At 54.9% G+C, this 25820-nt stretch overlaps 1 protein-coding gene across 9 annotated transcripts in view; it reads right to left on the bottom strand.

Moving 5' to 3' along the window:
• Positions 1-25820, bottom strand: part of LDLRAP1 (low density lipoprotein receptor adaptor protein 1) — a 56921-nt gene that overhangs the window by 12771 nt on the left and 18330 nt on the right. For 5 of the 9 annotated variants that reach the window (XM_040619012.1, XM_040619011.1, XM_040619014.1 and 2 more), the window contains exons 5-9: positions 23629-23701; positions 23182-23268; positions 22496-22626; positions 21073-21107; positions 1683-1809 (exon numbers count right to left, since the gene is read on the bottom strand). In XM_040619012.1, the coding sequence (XP_040474946.1) occupies positions 1683-1809; positions 21073-21107; positions 22496-22626; positions 23182-23268; positions 23629-23701 (453 nt within the window). Of the gene's footprint in view, positions 1-305; positions 342-1682; positions 1810-16794; positions 19541-21072; positions 21108-22495; positions 22627-23181; positions 23269-23628; positions 23702-25820 lie in introns of those variants that run through there. The other 4 variants (XM_040619017.1, XM_040619013.1, XM_040619019.1 and 1 more) reach the window with 4 other exon arrangements.

Genomic DNA, 25820 nt, shown 5'->3' with positions numbered 1-25820 from the left:
AGGAAACCAGGTGGGAGGAAAGGGGAGACCCCAGGACTGGTCCAAGGACCTCAGCTGCCCCTAGGGGAGCACTGGAGTGAGAACAGCTCTTCGCAGTTGCCCTGGGTTGGTTGAGAGGGCTGGGAGGAGTCCTCTGATTCTCCTCTCCGCCAGTGCTCACTGAGCAGTCACCAGACATGGGCAGCCCTGAACGGGGTGGTGGCTGAAGTGTGCAGGCTGTCTGTGGGCAGCACCCCAGACCCAGGACGCCAAGTCTTTCACCGAAGGGCAATCTGCGTGGTGCATCTTACATCCACCACAAGGAGCTTCAGGAAGACTTCCTAGAGGAAGGGGTATTTCACCTTGGGGGTACAGGGGTGAGCAAGGAAAGAATAGCTGTTCAGGCAAAGGAGACAGTATGTAAGACCCCGAAAGGCAAGATGGACAACAGTGCTCTCAAGGAGCTACACAACCCATGAGGAAAGCAGTGGGTCCATTTTAAGATGAAGAAACCACCTCACTGAGGCCAGGGGACTCGCCCAAAGTAGGGTTACAACACATGAGAGAGCCCGGATTAGAATCAGGGTTGTGCCTCAATTCCAGAGCCCTCCCAGACCCCTCCTATTTGGATGCCAGTCCTTGTCAGTCTCTTCTCTTCTCTGAGATGGCTGCTGCCGGTCTCGGTTCTCCCCTCCATGCCTGCACACACAGTGCCTACAGCTGTGCCCCGTGAAACACTAATACTCCCTCTAGTTTCCAGCACCGATTCTGCCGTCTGAAGGGATCCTGGCTCCCTCTTAGGTTAGGTTTCAGGTCAAGGGTTGACTTGTTGTTTGGAAATTTAAGATCAGTCTGTGGCCACGGTCACAGTTCAGCCAAGGACAGAGGTCGGGACTGAAGTTAGGGCTGGGTAATGATTGAATTTCTGACCAGAGCCAAGATTTAGTTGGGGATTAGGTTTAGAGCTTCATCTATAATAAGGGCTCAACCTGGAACCAGGGTCAGGGAATGGTCTGGAATTGGGTCAGAGCTCAGCCTGGAACTGGGGTCAAAGAACAGTCTGTAAAAAAGATGGGGGCTCAGTCTTAGAATAAGGCCAGGGCCCAGTCTGGAACAAGGTCCAGGGCTCAGTCTAGGGACTATGATTGGGACTTAGCACGGAGGTCTAGGGCAGGTTTGGGTCTTGGCCTGGAAACAGAGTCAGGGTTAAACCTTGGGCTGGGGCTCAGGGATGGGAATCTGTCTGAGAGGGACTAAGGACTGTCAGGCTTCTGACTTCCCAGCCTCTCAGCCTGAGACCTGCCCAGGGTGAGAGTAGGCAGGAGAAGCCTAGTGAGGAGAGGAGAGCCCAGCTGAAGATCCGCCCCTCCTGCAGTGCAGTGCTCCAGATTCCCGAGCTCATCCCCCTCCCTCTCACCCCCTCGGCCCGGCATTGGCAAGCACACGCGGGTACGCAGTATGTGGGAAGCAGGGATCCAGGTATGAGGCCCTTGGGAATGCTGTGGCACTGCTGAAGTCTGGTGTTTGCGAGGTCTGCACAGATCAGAGGGGGCCCCAGGGAAATCAGAGTTAGCTCCCAGGAAGGCACAGAGGTGGGTGTNGGGAAGGGGATTGGCTTAGGCTGCACTCCCCCAGCCTGACTATCATGAGAGCCCCAGTGCCACCAGCCTACGGAAATCTGGGCCTCTGCATTGACTGCCTACCGTGAGTCTCCTGGGACTGGCCCTACGCAGACCCCGGGGAGGGTGATGACCAGGTGTAGAGGAAAGAGCCCTGGGCTGGATCTGGGGGGCCTGGGCACCACTGCCTCGCTTCCCGTCTCTGAGCCATCTGTAAAATGGAGATAAAATAAATTAAGAAGGGTGAGTATCTGGGGCGCCTGGGTGGCTCAGTTGGTTAAGTGTCTGCCTTTGGCTCGGGTCATGGTGTCAGGGTCCTGGGATCGAGCCCCACATCGGGCTCCCTGCTCAGTGGGGAACCTGCTTCTCCCTCTCTGTCTGCCTGCCACTCTGCCTGCTTGTTCTCTCTCCCACTCTCTCTCTCCCTCTGCAAATAAATAAATGAAATCTTAAAAAGAAAAGAAAAAGAAGAAGAAGAAGACGACGAAGAAGAGGAGGAAGAGGAAGAAGGGTGAGTATTTGACAAAGGAGGAAACTGACAAAGAGGGGAGGGACTGATCCTGGCTCACAGCCCAGTGAGGGACAGCGTGGGGGCCAGAACCCAAGACTTGTAGCACCAAAACCCTTACTTCTCTTGCCAGTCTGGTGTCTTTTGTCTCTGAGACTGACCAGCAGCCCGCTCATATCCCACCCCACGCAGGCTTCCAGGGAAAGGCAGTATAAGAGAAAGAATGGGCAGGGTACAGGACAGACGCCTTTTCATGCAGGGACCCCTCCCAACTAAGCCTGTGGGAGAGGTGCCAGGAAGATCATGTTATTATGGAAGTAAGAAGGTCCCTGCTAGGAGGCGAGGTTGGCATCTCCCTCCTGGAAACAGTTGCTGGTGGGGCAGACTTGTTCTGGGCCCACCTGAGCAGGGCAGGAGAGAAGCAGAGAGAAACAGTAGGTTGGAAAGAACTGGCCAGGGGGCAACCTGCATGCCTGACACTTGCTGAGGGCCAGTAGATGCCACAGAAAAGAGCCGGGCTTGTGCCATCTCAGGTACCCATCCAAGAAGGCATCCCACCACACAAGGGTCCCGAGACAGGAACCATGGGGCAGACTGCTGCAGGCAGGAGCTGGGGACAGGAGGTTATGGAAGAGCCAGATATCCACGTCAGGGGACTGTGGAGGCCAGGGCTCCCATGGGACCCCCAAAGAGCCCACTCTCGAGCCCAGCAGAGAGCCAGCATTCAGACACCCGCCCCGCTGAGGGCACCGGCAGCCGGCAGGATCAGTTCGCAGGGAGGAGCCCAGCCATGGTAGATAACAAGGAGATGTGGCCTCCTGAGCCTTGATTCCCTCGACATCTGTGCCTTAACAACAGAGAAGGGGGAACGAAGCACCAGCTACCACATGGCCACACATCAAAACCATCGTGCTGAGTGCAAACAGCCAGACTCAAAAGGCCACATATTGGAGGATTCCATTTATATGAAATGCGCAGAGCAGGCAGATCCACGGACGGAATGTAGGTTGGCAGTTGGCTAAGGTGGGGGGCCGGTAGGGGAGGGTTTCCAGTGGAGAGGAGATTTCCCTTTGGGGTGATGAAAATGTTCGAAAGTGGATTGTAATGTTGATTGCACAACTCTGCGACTGTTCCCGAACCCCATTCATGTGTGCACTTTACACGGGTGGATTGTATGTTATGTGGATCATATCTCAATACTGCTGTTATTTAAGAATGGAGGTGGATTTGTTTGGGGCCGATGATAAAGTTCTGGAGATGGACGGGGTGACGGTTGCACAACGGCGAGTGTGCTTGATGCTGTGGGGCGGTACGCTTCCACGTGGCTAAAATGATAGATTTTTATCTTAGGTGCATTTTACTGCGATTTTAAACAAATAAAAATTTAAATCTAAATTTGAAAAAAAAAATGGCAGGGGAGGGAAGTATCCCAGAACAAGACTACATACTCCCAAATACTCCCAGATACTGGGGACCAGAGAAGAACCCATGCTGCGCGCGTGCACACACACACACACACACACACACACTCACACTCCAAGTCCCACACGTCTGTCACCTGGAGACAAACGAAGGGAAATCTTTGAATTGCCCCTGGGATTAGGATCTCCAACAGATGGCCGTGTAATAACAGTGTGACCACGACACCCTGGGATCTGCCACTGATCAGTTGGGGCCCGTGACTGGAGAAAAATGAAGCTGTTTCCTGTTAATACCCTTATAACCAGGGAGCTCATCAAACCGGCTACAGCTGCTCAGTGTCAGCTCCCCGTGGAGCATAAACTCCTTGAAGGCAGGGACCACCGGTCTGGCTCGTGCCCAGGGCCTGGTACAGAGCCGGACACATCACGGGTCCTCAGTCGACGTCTGGGGAAAGAGTGAAGAGCCTCCCCTATTAGACAGAGAAGAAACTGAGGCCCAGGGAGGCCATGGCCCTGCTGAGGGCCACACAACCAGGGAAAGGGGGCAGCCAGGATCAAAAGTCAGATTTCCATCTCCTGCGGCCCCGGTCCGTGATGCGCAGAGCTGGATTCCACTGACAGCCGCACCTCCGGCTGTGCACATCTGTTGGCCTCGGTGGGATGAGGCAATCACCCAGGAGGCTGGCCAAGGACTCAGGCATACAGGACAGAACAACCAAAGGCACTTCCAATGGGTGGGGTTGTCAGCCCAGCGCCAAGCCCAGGTCCCCATAGGGCTGCCTCCTCCTGCCTGGCTCTGGGAGCTACATTCCTCAGGCCATACCTCACGCTGTCACCCTAATTCCTCCTGGCTGGGAGGCAGGAGTCCTGGGATACTGTCCTGGTCAGGGGCTCTCTGGGAGATGAACTCAGCAGGTGCCTGCCCCTCTCTGGGTCTCAGTTTCCCCTTCGAGGTGATCAGGTTCCATCCAGTTCTGTTAGTTCCAATCTGGCTTTGCTGACACGGACCTAGACTTAGCCTAGCCTAGTCTGAGGGAAGAGACATCCCATCCTTAGGTGCCCCAGTCCAACCCTGCACACACAACCTCCTGAGAGCCAAAAGAGATGTCACGCCACTGGAAGGATCCCCCAGTCTAAGGAGGGAGAGCTCCTCAGATGGGGGAGACCTGCGCCACCAGCAGGAGGTCCCTGTGTCAATGCTTGGGCTCTGGCTGGCTTCTATTTTTTTTTTTTTTGAGATTCATTGATTGGTCGATTGATTGATTTAGAGTGCAAGTAGGGGAAGGGGAAGAGGGAGAGAGTGAGGGAGAGAATGTCAAGCAGACTCCGCACTGAGTGCAGACCCCGATGCGAGGCTCGGGCTCATGACCCTGAGGTCGGGACCTGAGCTGAAATCAAGAGTCGGAGGCTTAACCGACAGAGCCCCCCAGGTGCCCCTTCTCTTTCTCAGATACCCTCTCCTCTTCTCACTCACAGGGTTAGGGGCTCACGCCTGTTTCTCAGAAGCCAGCGTCTCTCAGTTTACACAGCAGTGCGTACCAGCTTCCTGACAGCCTGCCCCCATCCTGAGGCCTGACATAGAGCACAGGCTCCTGATACACCATTTGCTTTGGGAGGGAAGCCCTCTGGCTCAGCTGTGTCTGTCACAGCCCCCGGGATGGTGCCACCTTGGTCCAGAACCTGCCCCAGGCAAGCCAACAGCAGAAGTGTCTAGAATTAGGAAGCACTCAGACCTGGCAGGCTCCTTCTGCCTGTGCAAGACCCAAAGACCAAGGCTGGCCTAAATTCAGGACAACCCCTCCAAGAGCCTGGCTCTGAAATGTCTGACATCCATGATGCACAGCCTGGTCCTCAGAGGACCACCCCCCCCCCCCCCCCGCAAACTCTGGGTTTCTTACTGATGGAGAAACTCAGAGCTTGCTTCCCCAGCTACAAAGTGAGGTTGATAAAAGTAACACCCTTCGGAAGATAATTGTGAAAGATTCCATTGAGGAAAGGCAGGCAAAAATGCTAGCAAGGTGCCTAGCCAAGGGTAACGTTTGCTGTTTTATGCGATCCCGCTCAGCATTCAAACCCCTTTCTTGTTTGTGGGACTATCTCCTGGGGGGGAACCTTACAGAGGCGGCTGTCCTCCCAGTGTAGAGGCTGAGCCTCACAGGGTCCGTCAGTCAGGAGCCTGCCCTGAATTCAGGGATGACTAAGGTGGTACAGAGGACAGTGCAGATCATTTGTGGGGGACAGCAGCCGTGCCCAGGCCGTGACGTCTGGTGGCCCTGGCAGCAGCACCGGAATCACGAAGCTCCTCTCCGGGCCCTTGGATGCGTCTTGAGCTGCGAGCCTCCTTCTACATCTGCCCCTTCCCTGAACCAGGTTGGTGTCCTTCCAACAAATTCATGTCCTGCTTCAATTAGTGAGTGTCAGTCTCCATTGTTTTCCACCGGGGAATTTGACTGGTTTGGAAATTGGTCTTTTGGGGGGGGGGGTTCAGACAACACACCCGCAGGGAAATGGGGGAAATGATTATTTGGTCTAGCTGAGACTAAAGGTAGCGAAAATCCAGTTAGTATCCAGGGATGGGAATCTAGCAGGCTGTGGTATGTAGTGGTGAAACAGCTAATTAAATTAAATTAATGAATTACATTATGGCCTGTGGCCATCTGGAAAAAAGTGCCACTGAAGGCAAAGCTTGGAGGGCCTCAATTGCTACTGCCATTGAACACATGAATGGCACGAAGATTTTAAAGATGGGTGGCTGCTTCCATGACACAGGACAATTAAAAGAATAACAGCTTTAATCCCTGCACTCTTGGCTCAAGGCATGGACTGGAGCCTAGGAAGTTTTTTACAGCGGGGCTAGAAATTCTCTTATCTTTTACTGCAGCAGGATGAAGTTTGAGGAAAACTAAATGCAAACGTGATCCTTTGCCTGGCCGAGTTACACTAGCGGCTGAGCGCCCAGCCTCCTCTCCCTCCGCTGCGCCGATGCTGAGGAGTCAAGGCTGCTCCTGGGACCTCTTCTCTTCCCGGTCCACGTCGCAGCATGGGGGGTGCACTTGGCCGCAAGTGGCTGAACACCCTGGGAAAGTGGAGGCCCGGGGCAGGTGGGCCCCTGGGCATGGCACAGCTCCCAGCAGCTCCCAGCACTGTTCTCTCAGCTCCACCTTCCTCGGGGTTGGCTTCAACCAGAGGGGCTGGAGCCGGCTCACTCTGGCTTGCAGAGCTGATTGCACGCACTCTGTGCGTTCAGTGATGCTCTGTTGGCAGCTTGAAAGTGGCCACGGAGGGGATATTTACACCATGGAAATCTGCAACCCGCTACCAATCAGCACCTTCTTTTTTTAAGGGGGAGAGCTGGTATACCAGCCCACGACTGGCTTCCTGCTAGGTCTGGTGCCCTGAAGGGTAGCAAGGCGGCCACCGGCTTCTTTGTGTTTGTACCAAAGAGGGAGAGGATGAGTGACAGAGGGAGAGAGGATCTCTCTCCCCTGACCGTGGAACCAGGTCGGCTTTTCAGCCTCACTGAGCTCCAGCACCAGATGGAATGCTACGACCCGACTGGCTGAGTCTCACCAGATCCCTCTCCGGAGCTGGAGTGTGGGCTCAGCTGCCCTGAAGAGCATGGGCTGTGTTGAGGGCAGAGCTCTGAACAAAATGGGTCCTTCGGGGAATGAGGAAAGGACTGGAGAGGACGAGTGGCAAGACGAGTACCCACCACACCCTCTTAGGGTGTCCAGCCACACCCACGGCTTCCCTGACCACTACCAGAGCTAGTCCCCGCCCAACCATGTGTAACTGATCACAACTGGACGTCTGCACTCAGGCGATAAGAACGACAATCCTAACAGCTAAAGCACATAGTGTTGGCCACGTGCCAGCTGCCATTCTGAGTGCCTGACATGTATCAGCTCATCTAACCACAGAAGAGCCTGTGTGAGGCGGGTGCTGTCCATGCCCCCATCCACAGATAAGGAAAACGAGGCCCAGAGGGGTGGCATAACTTGCCAGAGACCACAGTGGTGGCACTGGGATGCGGAAGCAGCTACCTGGCTCCAGGTCCTGGCTCCGAAACTCCATTCCAACCTGCCCCTGAAATGCCCACAGGAACCTCAAACTCATTGCCTTCTCTTCAAACCTTAAAGCCCTTCCCCTCCGCGTCAACTCCAAGTCAGTGTTCAGGTGTCGCCAAAGGCATCCCTGTTCTAGAAAGCTTTCTAACCCCATGCCAGGCTAACGCCCTCTCTATGGCTGGCCCAGCAACCTCTGCCTCCCCCATCGGAGCCCCGAGCACTGGGCGTTGTAACTGTCTGGCTTCTTGTCTGTTTCCCTGGAGGGCAGGAAATGGGTCCTATTCCCCCCACGCCCCGACATACCCAGTGTCCTCAGTGCAGACCTGGCACGCAGGGGCCACTTGGTGAGAGCCCAGCCCTGGGCCCTCCATGCGCTCCCCTCCCCCACTGCCAGGTCCTGCTCTAGCGGGCCCAGCGCATGCAGACCCCTGCCTCACTTTACAGGCAAATGTCCCAGCAGCCCCTCTGCCACTCCACCACCCCAGCTGGGTCTACTTCACACGCTCAGCACGGATTTCCCCACCTCCGCTCCTCAGCCTCCTTCCTGCTTTACTCTTTTATTAAGATTCTAATTAAATAATTCTAATGAAATGTAATGAGCTGAATCGACAAACTTACTGCGATAAAACAGCATTCGAGACATTCTCTCTCCTGTTCTTTCTTTGGCAGTGGAAGCAGGATAGCACGGGGCCTTTACTGCCTGGGGGGGCGGGTGGGGGGGATCTGCAGGGCTGGGACTGAGGGCCATACTCACAGGACATCACCATGGGCCAGAACCACTGGCCTGGCATCCCCACCCTAGCTGAGGCCTCCCCTGACTGAGCCACCCAGGGGCGCCATGCTTAGGGCAGAGGTCTGTCTGCTAGGAGACCAAGCACCGCACCTCACTGTCGGGCCCTCTTCAGGCCTATGCCTCAGGCCAGCCCCAAGGCCTCTGCCTGACGGCCTGTATTGCCTTCTCCACACCAGCAGGGGCAGCTGAAGGCTCCAGACCTCAGAATTGGGGTTTGCTAAACACACAGGCATCTGGCGCTGCCCTTCAGCCCTGCTCTGTGCAGAGGAAGAAAGGCCTGGACCTGCGTCTGGCCCGTCTCCAGCGTGGCCTCAGACAAGTTCCACCCTTCCTCTGGGCCCCAGCCCAGTCTCTGCCAAACATCAGGCCGACACTGGCACAAGGGAGCCTCTGTGACAGAGAAAGAGCACTGGGATGTTGAGTTGGGCCTCACCTCAAATCCTGGCCCTGGCCTTTCCTGCCTCTGTGGCCTGGGGCAAGTCACTTCACTTCTCTGAGCCTGTTTCCTCATCTACAAAATGGGACCAACATCACCTACTCTGCAGAGCCGTTGTGAAAATGACCTTAAAACAAAAATAAGTGCGGTGCCTGGGTGGCTCAGTCAGTTAAGCATCTGCCTTTGGCTCAGGTCATGATCCCAGGGTCCTGGGATTGAGCCCTGTGTTGGGCTCCCTGATCAGCAGGGAGCCTGCTTCTCCCTCTCCCTCTGCTGCTCCCCCTGCTTGTGCGCTCTCTGTCAAATAAATAAATAAAATCTTTTAAAAATAGGGGCGCCTGGGTGGCACAGCGGTTAAGCGTCTGCCTTCGGCTCAGGGCGTGATCCCGGCGTTATGGGATCGAGCCCCACATCAGGCTCCTCCGCTATGGGCCTGCTTCTTCCTCTCCCACTCCCCCTGCTTGTGTTCCCTCTCTCTCTGGCTGTCTCTATCTCTGCCAAATAAATAAAATCTTTAAAAAAAAAATCTTTTAAAAATAAATAAATAAATAAAATAAAACAAAAATAAGGCAATAGACTAGTAATTGGACCAAGTATTTGATAAATTATCATCATGAATTATCCCAATCCATGTCCCCTTCCCTATGGCAACCCTGGGGACTCAGAGCTGAGGTGGGGGAGTTAGAGCTTTCAGAATCTTCCAGACCTGACCCACCTGCCTTCCCACCCTGGGTTAGACCAGAGCCATCAGCCAGTGTAGGGACACAGTGCCCTGGTGGCCTCAAGCAGGACTATATAGCCTCCGCTCACAAGTCCTGCCCAGGCAGCAGCCCCGTTACAGCCCCTCTGAGCTTCCTCCCACGCCTGATCTTACCACCTTCCTGCAGGGAAGGCAGAGATCCAGTCGTGGTCCCATTTCACAGACAAAGAAACAGGCGCAGAAAGGGGGCAGGGACTTGCTCAAGGCACACAGCCAGGCAGCAGGGGTTGGGCCTGGAAGCCAGGACCTCCCGCTCTGACACCAGTGAGCCACTAACTGCCATCTTCCCCTCCAAGTGCCACATGGCCCAGGCCGTGAGACCCAACAGGCCTGGAGGCAGGCAGGGGTACAGAGGATGGGGACAGTCCACAGAGCACAGCCGAAGAGCAGGGCCCTGGTTCCTGGGCTGCCCCAGGCTCACCCAGCCTCGGGCTCTGCTGCCGGCACAGCAACACTGACTTTGGAGTCAGGCAGACCTGGGTTCAAATCCTGACACTGCACCCACTTTATGGGTCATAGGACCACTGATGGCACCTCTGGGAGCCTGGGTCTCTTCACAGGGTTAGCGGGGGCAGGGAAACGGGGAGGGTGTTTGTGTCCTGGGAAAAATGGAGGGCACTGTGGATACTCTGTCACAGCCTGTATTAGCTTCCTGGGGCTGCTGTGGCAAAGCACCACAAACTCCGTTGCTTAGAACAGAAATGTATTGTTTCACAGTTCCCGAGGCCAGGAGACCATGCTCCCTCTGTCACCTGCAGGGGAAGGATTGTGCCTCGCCTCTGCCAGCCTCCGACTGCCCTAGAAGTCCCCAGGGTATGGCAGCACAGCTCCAGTCTTCACATGACGCTCTCCCTGTGTCTCCTCAGTCCTTCCTCTGTGCCTGTCTGTCCTGTCCAAATTCCCCCTTTTATAAGGATACCCGTCACATTCGACTAGAGCCCACCCGAGTGACCTTGTTTAAACTCGATGACTTCTGTGAAGACCCTATTTCCAGGGGCGCCTGGGTGGCACAGTGGTTAAGCATCTGCCTTCGGCTCAGGGCGTGATCCCGGCGTTATGGGATCGAGCCCCACATCAGGCTCCTCCGCTATGAGCCTGCTTCTTCCTCTCCCACTCCCCCTGCTTGTGTTCCCTCTCTCACTGGCTGTCTCTATCTCTGTCAAATAAATAAATAAAATCTTCAAAAAAAAAAAAAAAAAGACCCTATTTCCAAATAAGGCCACATTCTGAAGTGGGGGTTGGAACTTCCACAGAGCTTTTTGGGAGGACACAAGTCAACTCATAGCAGGATGCAAAGCTCTTTTGTGCACATCTGATCCTGATGGACGGGCCCCTCCCCACTCCGGGAGAGGATGTGACCAGTACGAGGTCGTGCAGCAAGGGAGTCATGGAGCCAGGGTTTGAACTTCGGTCTCCTGAGTCTAGGGCTTTTCCACTACCCTCTTGAAATTTAAAATGAGAAATGAGAGTCCAGAGCTATCCTTCGGGGTCAGCAGTTTGATCCTGAATGGCCATTTGGCATCAATAACAACACCACGGACCAAACACCAACAGGGAGGCAGGCACCCTGCTTTCTATTCACTGTCTCACACTGCTGCTTTTGCAGCCACAGTACCTGGCCTAAGCCCAGGCTCTGCCCATTCCCAGCTGAGTGACGGGGCAAGTAACTTCACCTCCCCAGGCCTCAGTTTCCCCTTCCGTGAAATGGGGACAGCAGCCATTTCCGAGGGTTAGGGTACGGACCAGAGGAGGTGCTCCATATGAAGCCCCTAGCACAGTGCTTGGCGCGGGGGGAGTGCTCACCTCTGCCGCACAGTAACACCAGGAGGTGTCCCCACTCTGCAGACAGGGAAAGTGCAGTCATCGGACCAAGGTTAGGAAGGACGAAGTAACAGAAATGGGATTTGAACCCAGGTCCCTCTGATTCCTAGCTCTGGGACCTTTCCACAGTACTAAAGACCTGGCCTTTCCAGAAGGCCCTCAGGTCCAGGAATCTGGCTGTTACTTAAGGCTGGCAGGGCCCAAACATCAGACAGTCTTCCTAACAGGGTGGAGGGAGCCCCAATCCAACTTGGTCACCAGGGAGGGAGGGGGAGTCCTCCCTACTTCAGCTGTCAGAGACCCCCAGGGGGCAGACCCTCCACCCAAGTCCCCAAGAAGCACACATCAACTCCACTGGGTCCCAGGGGCCATCTGGTTTGATTCACTATAAAAAGTCGAGCTGAGCTCTGTGGAATGTCAAGCAAGCAGGGGTCCCAGTGACTGAACCAAAATCCAAGACATTCCCCATTGTTGCCCCCTACAGACAAGCAGGGACCCACACGTATACACAAAGGAATACACATGCCCATGACCCCCCCACGCCCCCCAAACTCACATGTTCCCAGGCTCACATTTAGGATTCGGGTATGCACGCCTGGGACGCGCACAGACCCACTGAGCCAACGTGTGCTCACTCCACCCCCCAAAGTGATGACACGCTGTGCCTGGAGATGCTTGCAGCACCACGGCCTTGGCTGGCAGGCACTTAGAGATGCCAGCCCTGCACAGCAGATAAGGATGCTCAAACTCTGGACCCAGCCTCACTGAAACCCACAGTGTCCCTGATGCACAGATTTGGGTCCCTGACCAGGCGCATGGTATTGCCCTCACTTGGAAAACAGAGAGGGAGGAAATGCTGCTTCCCTTTCAAGCTTCTGCCGCCCCTTTCCTAGACCCAAGCCTGCTTGCTCTTGGGCCTGCGACCTTGGATGACTGCGGTACCCCCGAGGTCTCTGCATCCACCCTTGAATGCCGCCTCTCTGCAATCTTGTCTCTCTCCGCACAGAACCTTCTGATGACCGTCTCACTCAGAAGGCAGCCCAAGGCCACTACCATGGCCCCAAGGTGCCACACGCCTGACCTGCTCTAAGACCTCATTTCCCAGCTCTCCTCTCCAGCCACACTGATCTTGCTCCTCCTGTTCCTGCCACATTCCGTTTCTGTCTGCCCCAGGAGCTTTGCACTTGCTGCAATACTCTTTCCTCCAATAGCCCTATGTTGGCCTCCCTACTTCCTGTGGGGTCTCTGCTCACGTGTCCCTGCCCACCCTGGGTAAAACAGCACTGCCCACTGGGTAGCTCTATCACCTTCCCCTGCTTTCTCTCCTTCATGGCACTGAGCACCATAGATGACTGATTCATAATACGGGGGAGTAGGGGGAGGTCTCAGTATCATCCAGAGTGGAATGTCAACTCCACGAGGATGGGACTTGGGTCATTTTATTTCCTGCCATGTTCCCACCACCTAGAGCCCTGCCTGGCATGTGGTGGGTGATCAATCAGTGTGTGTTAAAGGAATGACTCTTGATCCCTCAAAGCAGCCAGGGGCAGGCTCATCTACAGAGAGCCCTGGGGTACAGTCCTGGTCCTGTCATTTAGCATGTCACTTTGCCTCAGTCTCGGCTCTCACAGGGCTGTCCTGAGGATTAAGATGGTGTGTGAGTCTAGTGTGGCCCGACAGGTGGTGGATATGGCAGGGAGGTTTGCTCTGGACCACCCCCCTCCCCCCACCGGAGTGCAGGGTGGGAGGGGTGCCTGGTGGTCTGGTGACTCTTCCCTTCTAGATGCCCTCTTGTATCTCAGGGCTAGACGCCTATAAACCACTTTCCCACTTCCCTTTGTGGGCAGACTCCAAGCAGCTTCTGCCCGTGAGACCAGATCACGTTGAGAGCTGTAGGTGAGTGGGGCCCGGGATCCCTGGCAGCAAATTCCCTCAACCCCATCCTTCCCTGATTCCCTGAACCTTTGGAGGGGGCCTCTTCACTCCCCCAGCACTGCCAGTGGTTTTGTGAGCTGAATCTCTTTATTAAGAGATTTATTTCCTACTTGAAACTGCTAGGGTAGAATGTTTTCTTGACTGAATCCCAAATGGACAAGAAAGATTCTCGAGTTTTCCCAGAGGGCACATTTTGGTGGTGGGGACAAGCCAGACTATGCACTTGAGTGGCATCAGGGTAGAAGCTGGTGGGACATTTGCCACCACGAAAGGTGGGGTGGGCCTCTCCCCCGGGGGGGAAACTGGTCCCCAGCCCTGCCTCCCCCCACCCGCAGAGCAGCCCTCACAGGGACAAGGACAGAGGGACAGCTCCAGTGGATGGTGTTTTCAGCACCTTATAAATATGAAGTATCCATTAACTCATTCTCTCCTCACAACACCCCAACTTGGACAATACTGCATCATCCCACTTACCGGGAGAGGAAACCCAGACCCAGTCATGGGTAAACGAAGTCGTTTACGCAGCAGAGAAGTGGCTAAGGCTGGCGCTAGAGGCTGGGCTCATCATCACAGGTCTGGGTTCTCTCTTTCAGGCCTTGTGCCAGCACTTGAGCTGCAGAGGAGACCTTGGGGCTTGGGGAGGGGGCTGAAGAGGCAGAAGATGAGCAGACACTCATTCCCTGCCTTGGAATTCACCACGCCCTTTCTCCAGCCCTTCTTATAATCCTTTGCACTTCCCTACAAGCCCTCAAACCTCGAGCACGTGGCCCTTTCCAGCAAGCGTGGAGAAGGGACGTCTCTTTTCTCCCTCTGGGGTGGAGGACTGAGCAGGGGGCCCTCGGAAAAATGTATGGCTGGCATCGCAGCTCTGAGTAACTACCCACACAACCTGGGGGAGTCCTGTCCCTCTGTGGGCCTCAGTGTCCCAGGTATAAACGAAGTGGGTGGGCTGGAGAACCATCAGGGGCTCTTCTGGCAATAACATTCTAGAATCCTGCTTTAAAGACATTTTGAAAACCAAGATCTTTGGTCAGGGTGGAGGAGCAGACCACGTTTTACCAAACCAGGCGGGGCTGTGTGTGGCAGAGACATAGAGTGCCAAACCCAGGGGAACTGGGGGAGTTTGCCATACAATGGGTTTGCCTCCAGAACAGATACCCTGCAAAGTGGACCGTTGTGCCACAGAGGCTGGTCTTGCCTCCTCTCTTAGCAGGTTCTCACAGGAAGCCAGGCTGGCCGTCCCCTTTTTGGTGAGCTGACTCTAGTCACTGATGGCCACTCGGTGCCAGGTGCTATGCTGGGCACTGGGGCCACAGGTGTCTCAAATACAGGTCCTGGCTGCCCAGAGCTCAGGGTAACCAAGGCAGTCTCCAACCTTTGCACTCTCCTTCAAGGCGCAGAAGGAATACACTCCCCTCTTCCAGAAGCCCTTGCTGGCTTCCCCCAACTCACTTCCAACGTCCCCATGGTGTGAGGCAAACCTACGTCATGCCCAGTTCTCCAGGGCACCGTGACCCACAACCCCTGGACTGCAAAGAGAGCAGGACAGGCCCTGGAAGCCCCACCCCATGCGGGGGGCTCAGCAGGTGCAGTCAGAATTGTTGCTTGGCAACCAGGACTTGTGACACAGCTCACATCTGTCCTGGCTGGAAGCAAAGGCACCCACCTGATCCAGCACCTGTGTGCTGGGGGCTCAGCTCAGAAGCTCCTAAGCAAGCAAGGTATTGTCCAAATGTTCCAAGTGACCCACAGAGAGGCAGAGCCAACCCGGGACAGTGGAGAACACACAGGCTTTGAGTCCCAGGCCTGCCTCTTCCCATCTGTGGGAGGCTGGCAGGTCACATAAGCTCTGTGAGCATTTCGTTGTCTTTAAAATGGGCTCATAATGCCTACTAGCACAGGCACGGCACAGCAGCTTCGACTGGCTAACGTGTGCAGGTGCTGCCAGTGTTCCAGAGACGTGTTCCCCTCCCTGGTGCCTCCGAGGCTGCCATTCACCACCAGCCACCCACCAAGTCTGCCCCCAGAGGAAAACTTCCCCCTCTGAGGGACCCCAAAGCTCACTCTGGCCACCCCTTCCCTGCATGGCTCAGGCTGGGCAATGCCTACTGGGGGCAATACATGGTGCTGATGTGATGAGACATGCCCTGCCGGGTCCTAAACTGGGCACGTCTAGAGCAGTAGCCCAGAGGGCAGCTACCTAGTTAGAGGCAGGAAGGGTGTTTGGACCAGTCTGGAAGATGGCCCTTGCTTTAGGCGCCTAGTCTGGCCCAGGCCCTGCCACTCTGTCCATGGAGACACCCACTGGTCAGCAGCTCCCCTTTGTCCCACAGAAGAGGCTGCCCATTTCTGGGCATGGGCAGCTCAGCTCGGCTTTGCCCTTCACTCCACAGGGTGGGTACTCCCGTGGAAATAAACAAGCACTAGAGTCAGACAGACTGGGGTTCGAATCCCAGGTCCACTCCTTACTGGCTATGAGACTTTGGTCAATTCACGTATCCTCCCTGACCCTCCGTCGTCCCATCTTGAAAATGGGACTAGGACCACCCACTTCATAGCACAGCTTTTAGAAATAGTATCACCGATGTTAGGTGTAAAGGGCCTAACAGGGCCTGGCATGTACGAAGCACTAGAGAAAGGTTCACATCCTAACAGATAAACAGGCCACTTGTTGTCATCTGTACACGCAGGGTAGCAGGAGGAGGACGGCCAGACCCTAAGTCAGAACCGAGGGCACGGAATCTACCCTGATTCCCTATTTGGGCTTGTTGAGAAGTCCCTGGAGAGACTTAACTGGGATGGTATCTCCTCCTGGGAGAGAAGACCTCGACATCGACCCGGTGAAGCTGAAGGTCACATCAAATCTGAAAGGCGACTTTGTTCTTCCTGGCTTCATCCGTTATGCATGAAAGAGCAGACGGCGGGTGCTCAGGATTCATAATTTGAGACATCCGGAGACTAAAGACATTGGCCAAATTTAAACCGAAAGATGAACTTGTTGGGTGTCTTTTCAGATTATGGGAGAAGAAAGGAGAGAATTTCTTAGTTATCTATGATCCACTCAGAATTCAGTGAATCGGCCTGACATCAGAGGGCTCCGCCTCTGCGTTCCGGACATTTTAAATATCACTGTTTGGAAGGCACAAAGAGATACATGGTGGAGGAGACTCCCACTGGAGCCTGAAGAGAGGGGCCTTTCTGTGGCAGGCACCGTGGGGCTCACAGGAGGCCATGGGAGGCATGACTACACGTGCAGGTCCGGGAAGGTCAGGATGTGGTGGGGTCAAGGGTCACACAGATCTGAGTCTGGCCTACGGCTCTGCAAACCCCTGGACGCATGACTGCCTTCCTCCCTAGCCTTAGGGTTGCAGCAGCAGGAGATAAAAGCACTGGGCTCAGACGAGATTAAGTTTAGCACAGCCCCAGGCACAGAGTAAGAGCTCAGTTAACAGCAGTTGCCTTTAGTGTCAATTTTATTTTGACTTCCTTAAATTCAGTACAAATGCCTTTTGCTCTGAAATAAACTTTGAGTCATCTCAGTAGCCACAGATGCATAATGGTTACCCCCGAGTCTCACAAAAACCAGGGAGATGGGAGGGGTGGAGCTTGCTGTAGCCTTTTCCCAAATGGGGAAAACGGGGCTTAAGGAAAGAAGTGACCGATCCAGTGTCACAGCCTGAGCGAGGCTTTGGGTCTCCCACATCACACTATCCCCCACCCTGGTCCCCAGTCACACCAAAGCCACAATCTGGAGTCCACCTGGACCCTCTCTGGACTGCCAGCCCCAGAACTTGAGCTCCAGGCCTGGGTTGTATTCGGCGCAGAATTTGCCAAATGAACGCATGTCAGGGACCCACGTAAGAATATGATGGAAATGATGGACATCCTCCCCAAGAAAAATGCACATGTGGACCCACATAATCATATGCACATTCCATGTGTTCACAGACCCCTGGCCAGGAGGCCCTGCCCAAGGTTTCTGCTGCCCTGGATCGCTGGTGTGGCCCCGTGAGCTCTCCAGGGATGACCTCGCCACACACCCACTTCTGTTGGGTGAAGAGGGGCCCCAGTGGGCTTCTATCAGGGGACCACAGACCATTAACCCCCCACGTCTCCACCTGTGGTCACTGCCACTGCAACCACTAAAGGTAGGAGCTGCCCAATGCCACGCTCCCATCTGGCCACAGGCCACTCCAAGTGCTCTTCGTATTTCAAGAACCTTTATTAGTCTTTTCCTCATTAGAACGTCTTTTCCAGCAACACAAAGCAAAGCACAAGACTCCTCTGCAGACACGCGGGGAGCACACCGGCAGCTTGTCAGCCAGGGACCCATCCACACATATACGCACACACACACACAGCACGGCCGCTCGGGTCTTCCGGACCCTCGTGCCAGGGACAGCCGGTGCTGGGCCCTACCCTTGCTGCCTAACAAATCCAGGGGCCGATACCAAGGAGGTCTGGGGTGGGCAGCAAGGTGCAGGAGCTGGGCAGGGAAAGGAACTGATCCCCGTACTCTGAGACAGACTCTACAAATGCTACCCCACTCCTGGGCCAGGCACTTCTGTCTCTGTGCTCCGATTCAAGTGCTTAGAGAAGTAGATTCTGAGAAATGGCGTGTGTTTTTCCTGGGCTGGTGAAACCTGCTAGCGTTAGTGACTTGAGCTCAGTAAATCCAGACCCGGGAGGCACCTCCAGGTGGAGAGGGCATTGGCAGCTTTGCTGGGAGCCTTGGGGTGGGGGGTAAAGTGGGAGGAGGACGGGAAACTGAGGACAGACGGCCTCTGCCATGGCCCGACCCAAGAGGGAGAGTCAGGAAAGATGAGCATGATACTTCGGAGTCTGGTTTGGTTTCACCCTCCAAATTAGCATGGACACTTCCATTTCCACGGAAAGCGGCAGCCAGACAGCTAGCAGGGCACGGAGGTTCAAGCCAGTTGCGTGTGGAAAGGCACCAGATGGTTTGTTACGAAACACATTTTGGTCAGAAAAGAGCTGGGGTTTTTGGTTCCTGGGAGGACAACAAAGCCAGAAAGAAGGGAGGTGTGAGCCGGGAGAGGCGAGTGAGAGAGGCAACTTTGGCATCAGATCTGGTTCTACTCTGCACTCCACCCCTTCCACACTCAGGGCCTGTCTCCTCCCCTGTCTAATGGCGACAAAACAGTCCTGACCAAGTCTCGGTGTCCGGCTCCACACGCTGTCCCCGGAGGCATGGGGAATCGGGGCTCAGAGACACCTACGTGGACGGAACAGTTAGAATGGGGCTTATGCCCGTCCACCTCGCGGAGACGAGACGAGTGGGGGACCCCCACGGAGGGCAGTCACACACAGATGATCCCCACTGTTGCAGTCAGACTCTGGGGACCTGTGGGCAGCCAGTTACACTGGTTCCGAGCACCGTGGGGGACTGCCCGCAGGGACTTCTTGTAGAAGGGCAGATGGAAAGCTCTATGCAATGCAGCACCATTGAGGAGCCCCTGGGGGCCACACCTGCCATGTGTGCTTTAAAGTGCCAGCTACGCATTGTCTTTGGTCAGGGGCTGCCCCTCTGTCTGAGAGCCCTGGGGCGGGGGCACAAGCCCAGGCCTGCTGGGCCCCAGCTGAAGGCACACTTGAGGATGCAGCGCTCTCCTGAGGCTGCGGGGCCCTCCTGTGCACAGCAAGGAGTGGGGGCGCCGCCAGGGAAATTTGGGCCCTTAGAAAGAGAGAAGGGACGAGAAATGCTTTGGTCACCGTCCTGACACCCACAGCAGAACAGAGCTTGCTCAGGAGAGGGCAGAAAGTTGGTTAAAACACTGCACTTGTGCCTGACGCAAAACCGGCTTCCGAGTTGAACCAGGAGTCACTGAATAAATATTCAAGGCATCCTTCAGTCTTACAGAAAGAGTGGGGCTAAAAAATTTTTTCTCCTTCCTCCCTGCTTGACGGGATGCAGCTGTGATTCGCAGGCTGACGGTGCTGCTACCCAGCAGAGAGTGGCGGGGGGGTCTTGGAGCTGGCCCCACGCCGCCACAAGTGGCTTTGGTCTGTCATGTGTCTCGCCAGCTCTGAGGCCCTCAGAAGGTGAAGAGGTCATCCTGCTCGGTGCCGCTGCTGTCAGGCTTGTCCCAGTCGACAGGTGAGTGGCACTGGGCATACTGGATGTCCTGTGCTGTCAATCCAGTGTCTAGGACCTGAGGGTTCGTCCGAGACTGCGCAAGCCTGGAAGGCAGAGCTGTGTGAGCCCAGGGCCCCCTAAAGGGGTTGGCAGGGGCCTGAGCAGCCAGTCCCGGGACAGAAGTGAAAGGACATGGATGGGAGAAGGCCAGGACACAGGGGCCAGAGAACAAAGTCCTGATGTCAGGACAGGTGAAGCCTCTGACCAGAATCTACCCTTGAGGACCAAATGGCTCAGAAAACTGTGGGGCGAGCAGGGACATTCCTGCCATGGAGAGAGAGGCCAGGGGAGCCACCCCTACCCGGACTCCACCAGGAAAGAGGGGGAAGGGCAGCGCTGGCGAGGGCAGTGAGGACCACACACGGGGAGGAGGCGGTGCCACCAGGAGCGGACTACGGGCTAGAATTCTGTTATAGGAAGGTAAGCATCCAAAGAATAGGGGAGAGGTAAGTAAATTACAGCCCAGGTCCTTAGAAAAATGCGAGGCAGTCAATAAATGAGGTGTTTACAAGGAGTTTTTAACAGCCTGGGGGACTGTTCCTGATAGGTCATTGTTGAGTGAAAACCAGGACCCCCAAATGCAAATGCCATCATGAGCTTTCAAGGCAGAAAGAAAAAAAAATGTAGATGTATAGGATTAGCATGAATTAAGCCCAAAAATCTGGGCCGTGGGATTATAGGATGGTGTTATTTCCTGTTTAATGCTTTGCTGATTTTCAAAGTTGTTAATAAAGGGCATAGGATACTTAAGTAATCTGGAAAAAGCAAATGGAAGATTTTCTTAAAATGAGGGGGTTGTTGTCAGCTAGCGAAGCAGGAAGACGGTAAAAAGAATGGCTTTGCCTCCATGAACGGGCCACCCAGGCTGATCCCCCACCTGCCTGGGCTAGGCCGGGATTTCTAGAAGGTTCTGGCAGGGAGGGGTTGGGGAGGAAGGAGAGGGCTGCAGGGGGCTGCTCAGAGTCCCCAGGCAGACAGGGGCACCTGACTGACCAGGCCCAGTGCTCAGAACCCTGAGCTGCCCAGGGCTCCTTCAGCCCAGCCTTCTTGGTGCCATGTCCCCAAGCGGAAGGTAGCCATGGCTACAGAGATGGCCCCCGGGAACATGGGGAAAGGCCACCACCCTGAGGCAAGACCAAAATAGCTCCTTGCTGTGCCTCACATTCCTCCTCTACGCACCGCTCCATGGGCTTAAGCATTACCTCCTCCTGCCCCTTTTCGCAACTGCAAAGCCTCTGGAGGGAACAAAGCCTGCAAAAAGCCTGCAAAAAGCCTGGTTTGGACGGCTACACCAGATGTAGGGAGAGGGAATCAACCCGAGCTGCAGAGTGTTTAGTTCGTCTCAGACTGTGGTAGAGAAGCCTCTAGGAATAGTTTTTGACTCAACAGCAACAGCCTTTAGCAGACCTGGCCAAACCCAGAGAGTGAGTTCCCCATCCCTGGAGGTATTCGAGTTGAGATTTTTTGCTCTAGAAAAGGTCAGAGTTCATGCTCTCAGATATGGCAAAAGACCCCGGAGACCAGCCCACAAATGTCAGGCCCTCTTCCCAGGTACCAGGAGCCCAGCTAATGTTACCTTGAAAATGCTTCATCCAGGCCGTCATCCAGCTCCTTGGGGAAAACAAAGCAGGAGATATGAACCCTCAGTGGGGGAGCCCAGGCTCACAGCCAGGGCCTAGCCCAGCCCTGGGTAAGCTATGGGGACTTGGGACATAAGCGTAGGAGTCTGGTGGGTGCCTGAGGAACAGGCACACACTTCTCAACCCACGGGCCCAAACCTGGGGTGTGGAACAGGAGAAAAAGCACTCTGGTGGGTGTAGATTTCCCAGCTCTGCCATGACTCAAGGGACACCTTAGGCAAATCACTGCTCCTCTCTGGGACTTAGCTTTTCCTTCCGTGAAATGAGGGAGTTGGACTGGACGAGGTGGATGGTTTTCAAGTTCCAAGAGGAAAGAGGGTAGGGAAGAACGTTTTCTTGCTTTCATCACTTCCAAGCTCCGAGGGATAACTGATGGCAGGAATCCCACAACTCAGGCGGGAAAACAATGGGCGGGGCTCCCTGAGTCCTCCCTGAGTGGATGGGTAGGTGCTAAGGGTGGTTCCCAGGCAGCAGAGAACGGGCTCTTGATGCCTCCTCGAAGAGGCCACAGGGAACAGGAGTTGAGTTTTTCAAGTCCGTCACCGTTCCAGATATTTTACAATTAAAGAGACATGACGAAGTAACGCGTGATACTGCAAGTGATCCGAGAGCAGAAAAGGGACGTGCGGTGGGCACGCGGGGAAGTGTGACTGCGGCCTGCGGATGACCTAACAGCACCGCACTGATGGCAATGATCCCCATCACTGTAACGTGCCTGTGAGATGCTGAGATGTGGACGATTTGGATGAGAGGTGAACAGGAACGCTCTGTACTGTTTCTGTAACTTTTTTGTAAGTCTGAAATTATTTTCCAGTGAAAAAAATTTTTTAATTTTTAATAAAAACCCCTCCAGTTTCCTCTGGGAGATTCTGCAGGCAGAGGTCATCATCTTTACTGAAAGGATGAAAAAGCTGAGACACAGAGAGGTCAGGGGGCTTGCCTCGAGTCCCAGAGCGAGTCAGGGCCCAACTGATGACCGCCAGACTTCAGGCTCCTCCTTCAGATGGCGGAGTGGGGAGGCGTGTCGGGAGCAAACTGTGCCCACGCCAAGAACAAGGGAGCCTTTGGCTGGTCCTCTGGTGGGCCGAGCCATGGACGCTCAGACCAAGAGGCTGGGCATTGTAAGGAGACAGCTGTGCTGGGAGCCAAGCCTGCTGAGGAGGCAGCCCCAAGTTCAAAGGGGACATTGTTCACCCCCCACCCTGGGCCTGGGCGCTGCTGGGCTGAGTCTGGCCCTCCCAAAGGACTGAAGTCATGGGTGCCAGGGCCTAGGCCCTAGAGCAGCCTTAGGCCTCAACCAGGGATCAGGCGGAGGCTCGCTGGATCCCTGTGGGGTCCCCCGGCCACATGACCACTCACCCAGACAACACTGCTATTGTTCAAGGCTTGAGGCCTCGGTGCCTCATCCACGTTGGTGGTATTAGCGCTGACTGTGGACAGTGGGGCCTTGGCCATCTCTTCCAAGTCCAGCAGGTTCCCAGTGGCAACCACTATGAGGGGTCCGGTCAGGTGTGTCAGTGGGAGGAGTCTCCTGTTTCCAGGCCTCATCTCCCAGCCCCATCCTGGAGCCTCCCGGGCCATCCTGGCCCTGACTCCGTCCTCAGGCGTGGCCTTCCGAGGCCTATCAACAAGACCACCCAGAGCCCCACCCGTGCACCTCCTGAAGCAGCTGGACAGCTGCCCACGGGGTGAGAATCTCGCCCCAACTCATGTTTTAGACTGAAATTTTTACATTCACAACAGGTGCTGAATTTTTTAAGAGATCACATAAATAAGATGTTAAATGTACAGAGAGAGATGTATACATATATTTATACAGTTGCATAGGGACATATTCGGAAGAACATGCACCAAAACGAGCCATCTTTCCCTTTATCTACATTTTCTAATTTATCTATGATGAGCATGTATTATTTATTTAACAACAAAACAAAAATATAAAACCAAGGGTTTGCCCCAGCCCAGGAGGGAGTGGGGGGCTCTGGATGAAGGGCAGACCCGGATCATGCAGCTGATTCTGGCCCCACCCCTTGCCCAAGACTCACGGCTCTTCAACGACGGGGTGCTGTCTCGGAGGCCCCCGCCCAGGACGTCTCCTCCCTCTTGGCTGGCTTTCTCCCTCTTCTCCTTCTCTGTGGGACCAAGGCACAGAGCGTTGGAGCCCCCGCCCCCAGCAATTGCTGGATAGGGGCAGGCCGCAGCCAATGTCAGGGGGCAGGCATTAGTCTTTAGCAGGGAGAAAAGAAACTGCAGATTTGACCCTCACAAGCACCCTGGGGGAGGGAGACAGCTCTTTCCATTTCTTCGAAGGGGGACAATGGGACTCAGGGAGGTGAAGGGACCTGTCCAAAGTCACACACCAGGTAGGTGAGGAAGAAGAGAGTTGGGCCTGGACTCTAGGGCCTTTACTACCCGCTCCCCACTCCTCTCTCTCTGCCAGCCTTCCCCCTTCCCCCCCCACCCCCGCCCAGTGTCCCTGAAACAAGACTCACCTTCCTTGGACACCTGCCAAAACTCAAAGGCGACTTTGAAGGCCTGGGCTACTGTGAGGGTGACAGCCTGGGCCTGAAAAACAGGAAGCGGGGTGGGGAGGGGTGCCTGTCAGGCAGGTAACAGCAAGTCTGAAATGCAGGCCCTGAGGATCTGCTCTGTCAAGGCTCTGAACTGCCAGATGGGTGAAGACAGAGTCCCGGCCCCTCCCAGGTCACCAAAGCAGCCCTGCAGTGGGACAAGGCCACACCTTCTCTAGGCAGATGGGGCCACATCCTCACTACTCCTAGCCCAGCCAGGGTTCCCACCTCTATTCCAGCCCCGACGATTGCAATGGCTGTTCATCTCCACTTTTTTCCCTTTCCTTTGGGCTTCTCTATATTCAAATTACTAGGGGCTTATTTCTTCCAAGAAGCCCCCCCACCCCATTTCCTGAGGACTTCACACAGTAACTTAGCCCTTGGAATTAGAGAACAGAAAAGCCAGAACTGGAAAGGGCCTGGCCACAGCCTGAATGACCAACAGCCAGAGGCAAAGGTTAGACTCTGGTTAGCCCTATGCCGGATCAGAGGGACTTCTAACTGGATCCAAGATGTCAATGCATGCCCGTGGCAGGGGACCAAAACCATTCAGTGTCATAACTCACCTGGAAGAGGGGGCCACACCTTGGCCCTTAACCCCTGAGGAACTCCCATGCACCCCTTCAAACCCAACTCATTTGTCACCAGCTCTCTCAGGTCACCAGCACTGGGGCCCCACAGGCCCACCTACCTCTCTCTGGCATCATGCCCATCAAAGAGTCACCAGCTCACATGCCTGTGTCACCCCATCTGGGTGCTCCCTAAAGTCAAGAACCTGGTGTAAACACCCCTGGTCCCCAGAGTAGGCCAAAGCCCTCCAGAGGTTCAATGCTGCATGCGCCCAGGGGCAGGCCTCCTGAGGCCTCACTCAGCCAGGACCTACCCCCAGCCCACATTCATTGCTGCCTCTTCCTCTCTCTGCTTCCAGTTCAGGGTTAATCACAGCTCAGCTGCTGGGAGTGGGAGTCCCAGAGCTCAGCTGTAGCCGGAAGCAACATCCAGCTTCCTTCTGACAGCCCAAGCCTAGGGAAGAAAGCACCAGATTCTTTCAAGTGCACAACAAGTTCAGGCCTAACCAGCCTCGGACCCACTCCCTTCCCTCCTCCAGACAACTTGATTTAATTGAGAAATGAATCTGTGGCTACTGCCTTTAAAACTTTTTTTTTTTAATTTAAAATCCTTAAACAAGCTGACTGATCCATGTCAATTAAACTTCACGAAGTATAAAATCTCATTTGAATGTCTCCGTCATTTACATTTTTGATGGAAGTACGGGCGCTTTATGGCAAAACTTAAATATGGTAATTAAGTATGAAACTCTTCACAGCTGTTTACAATTTAAGCTGTCACGTCTGAATCAAGTTTAATAGACCCAGTTACCATTGAGAATTGCCCATGAACTAAAAATATGGGCTGATTACCAGCGGAGTCAGCTCACTATACACCCAAGACAGGGCTGGTCACCTAATGTGGCAGGGAGATGGAAACACCATTACTTTTGCCTCCAGGATATCTGGGGGCATGAACCTCATACTGTTTTTGCATAAATCTCCTTGTTCATTTGCATACATCCCTGCCCTTTCGCCCTGAAATCCCGAGCTGCAAGTACACCAAATATAACCCAAGATGCACATGTGCGCAGGTGGCTGCAAGCCCAGGGTGGGCAGGGACGGGGGCGGGCTGGGCCCTGCTCTCTGGGGCGGCTGCAGGAATCTGGGCAGCATTACAAGAAAGGACTGCTCCGGGCTGCCCACGGGGAGGTCTTCCTTCCCTGATCCCGCAGGCTAAATGCTTATCCCTCCTTGGAGTGCCTCTGGCCTGTGAGTCTCTCAGCACCTGAACTGGGTTCTACCTCACCCAGTTTTTCATGTCTCTCGCTTGTTCCCAGGATCCAGGCTGCGTTCCCTCAAGGGGCCAGGTCTAGCTCAGGACCCCCCAGGATCCCAGATCCCAGCCTAGTACTCAGACCAAGTCTGGCCACGGGTCCCTTATGGCCCTGCTGCCCCAGGAGCATAAATCCGGCACAGAAGGATTACCTGAGGAATGCCGATGGCCATGTATGGAGAACAGCTCTGCCCCAGCCTGCCCAGGGTAGAATTCCGGGGGGGGGGGGG

This window comes from Ursus maritimus, unplaced genomic scaffold, assembly GCF_017311325.1.
Source record: "Ursus maritimus isolate PB19 unplaced genomic scaffold, ASM1731132v1 scaffold_32, whole genome shotgun sequence".
In the NCBI taxonomy this organism is placed as follows: Eukaryota; Metazoa; Chordata; class Mammalia; order Carnivora; family Ursidae; genus Ursus; species Ursus maritimus.
The sequence above is the reverse complement of the archived record's forward strand: the minus strand, read 5'-3'. Positions and strand labels throughout refer to the sequence as shown.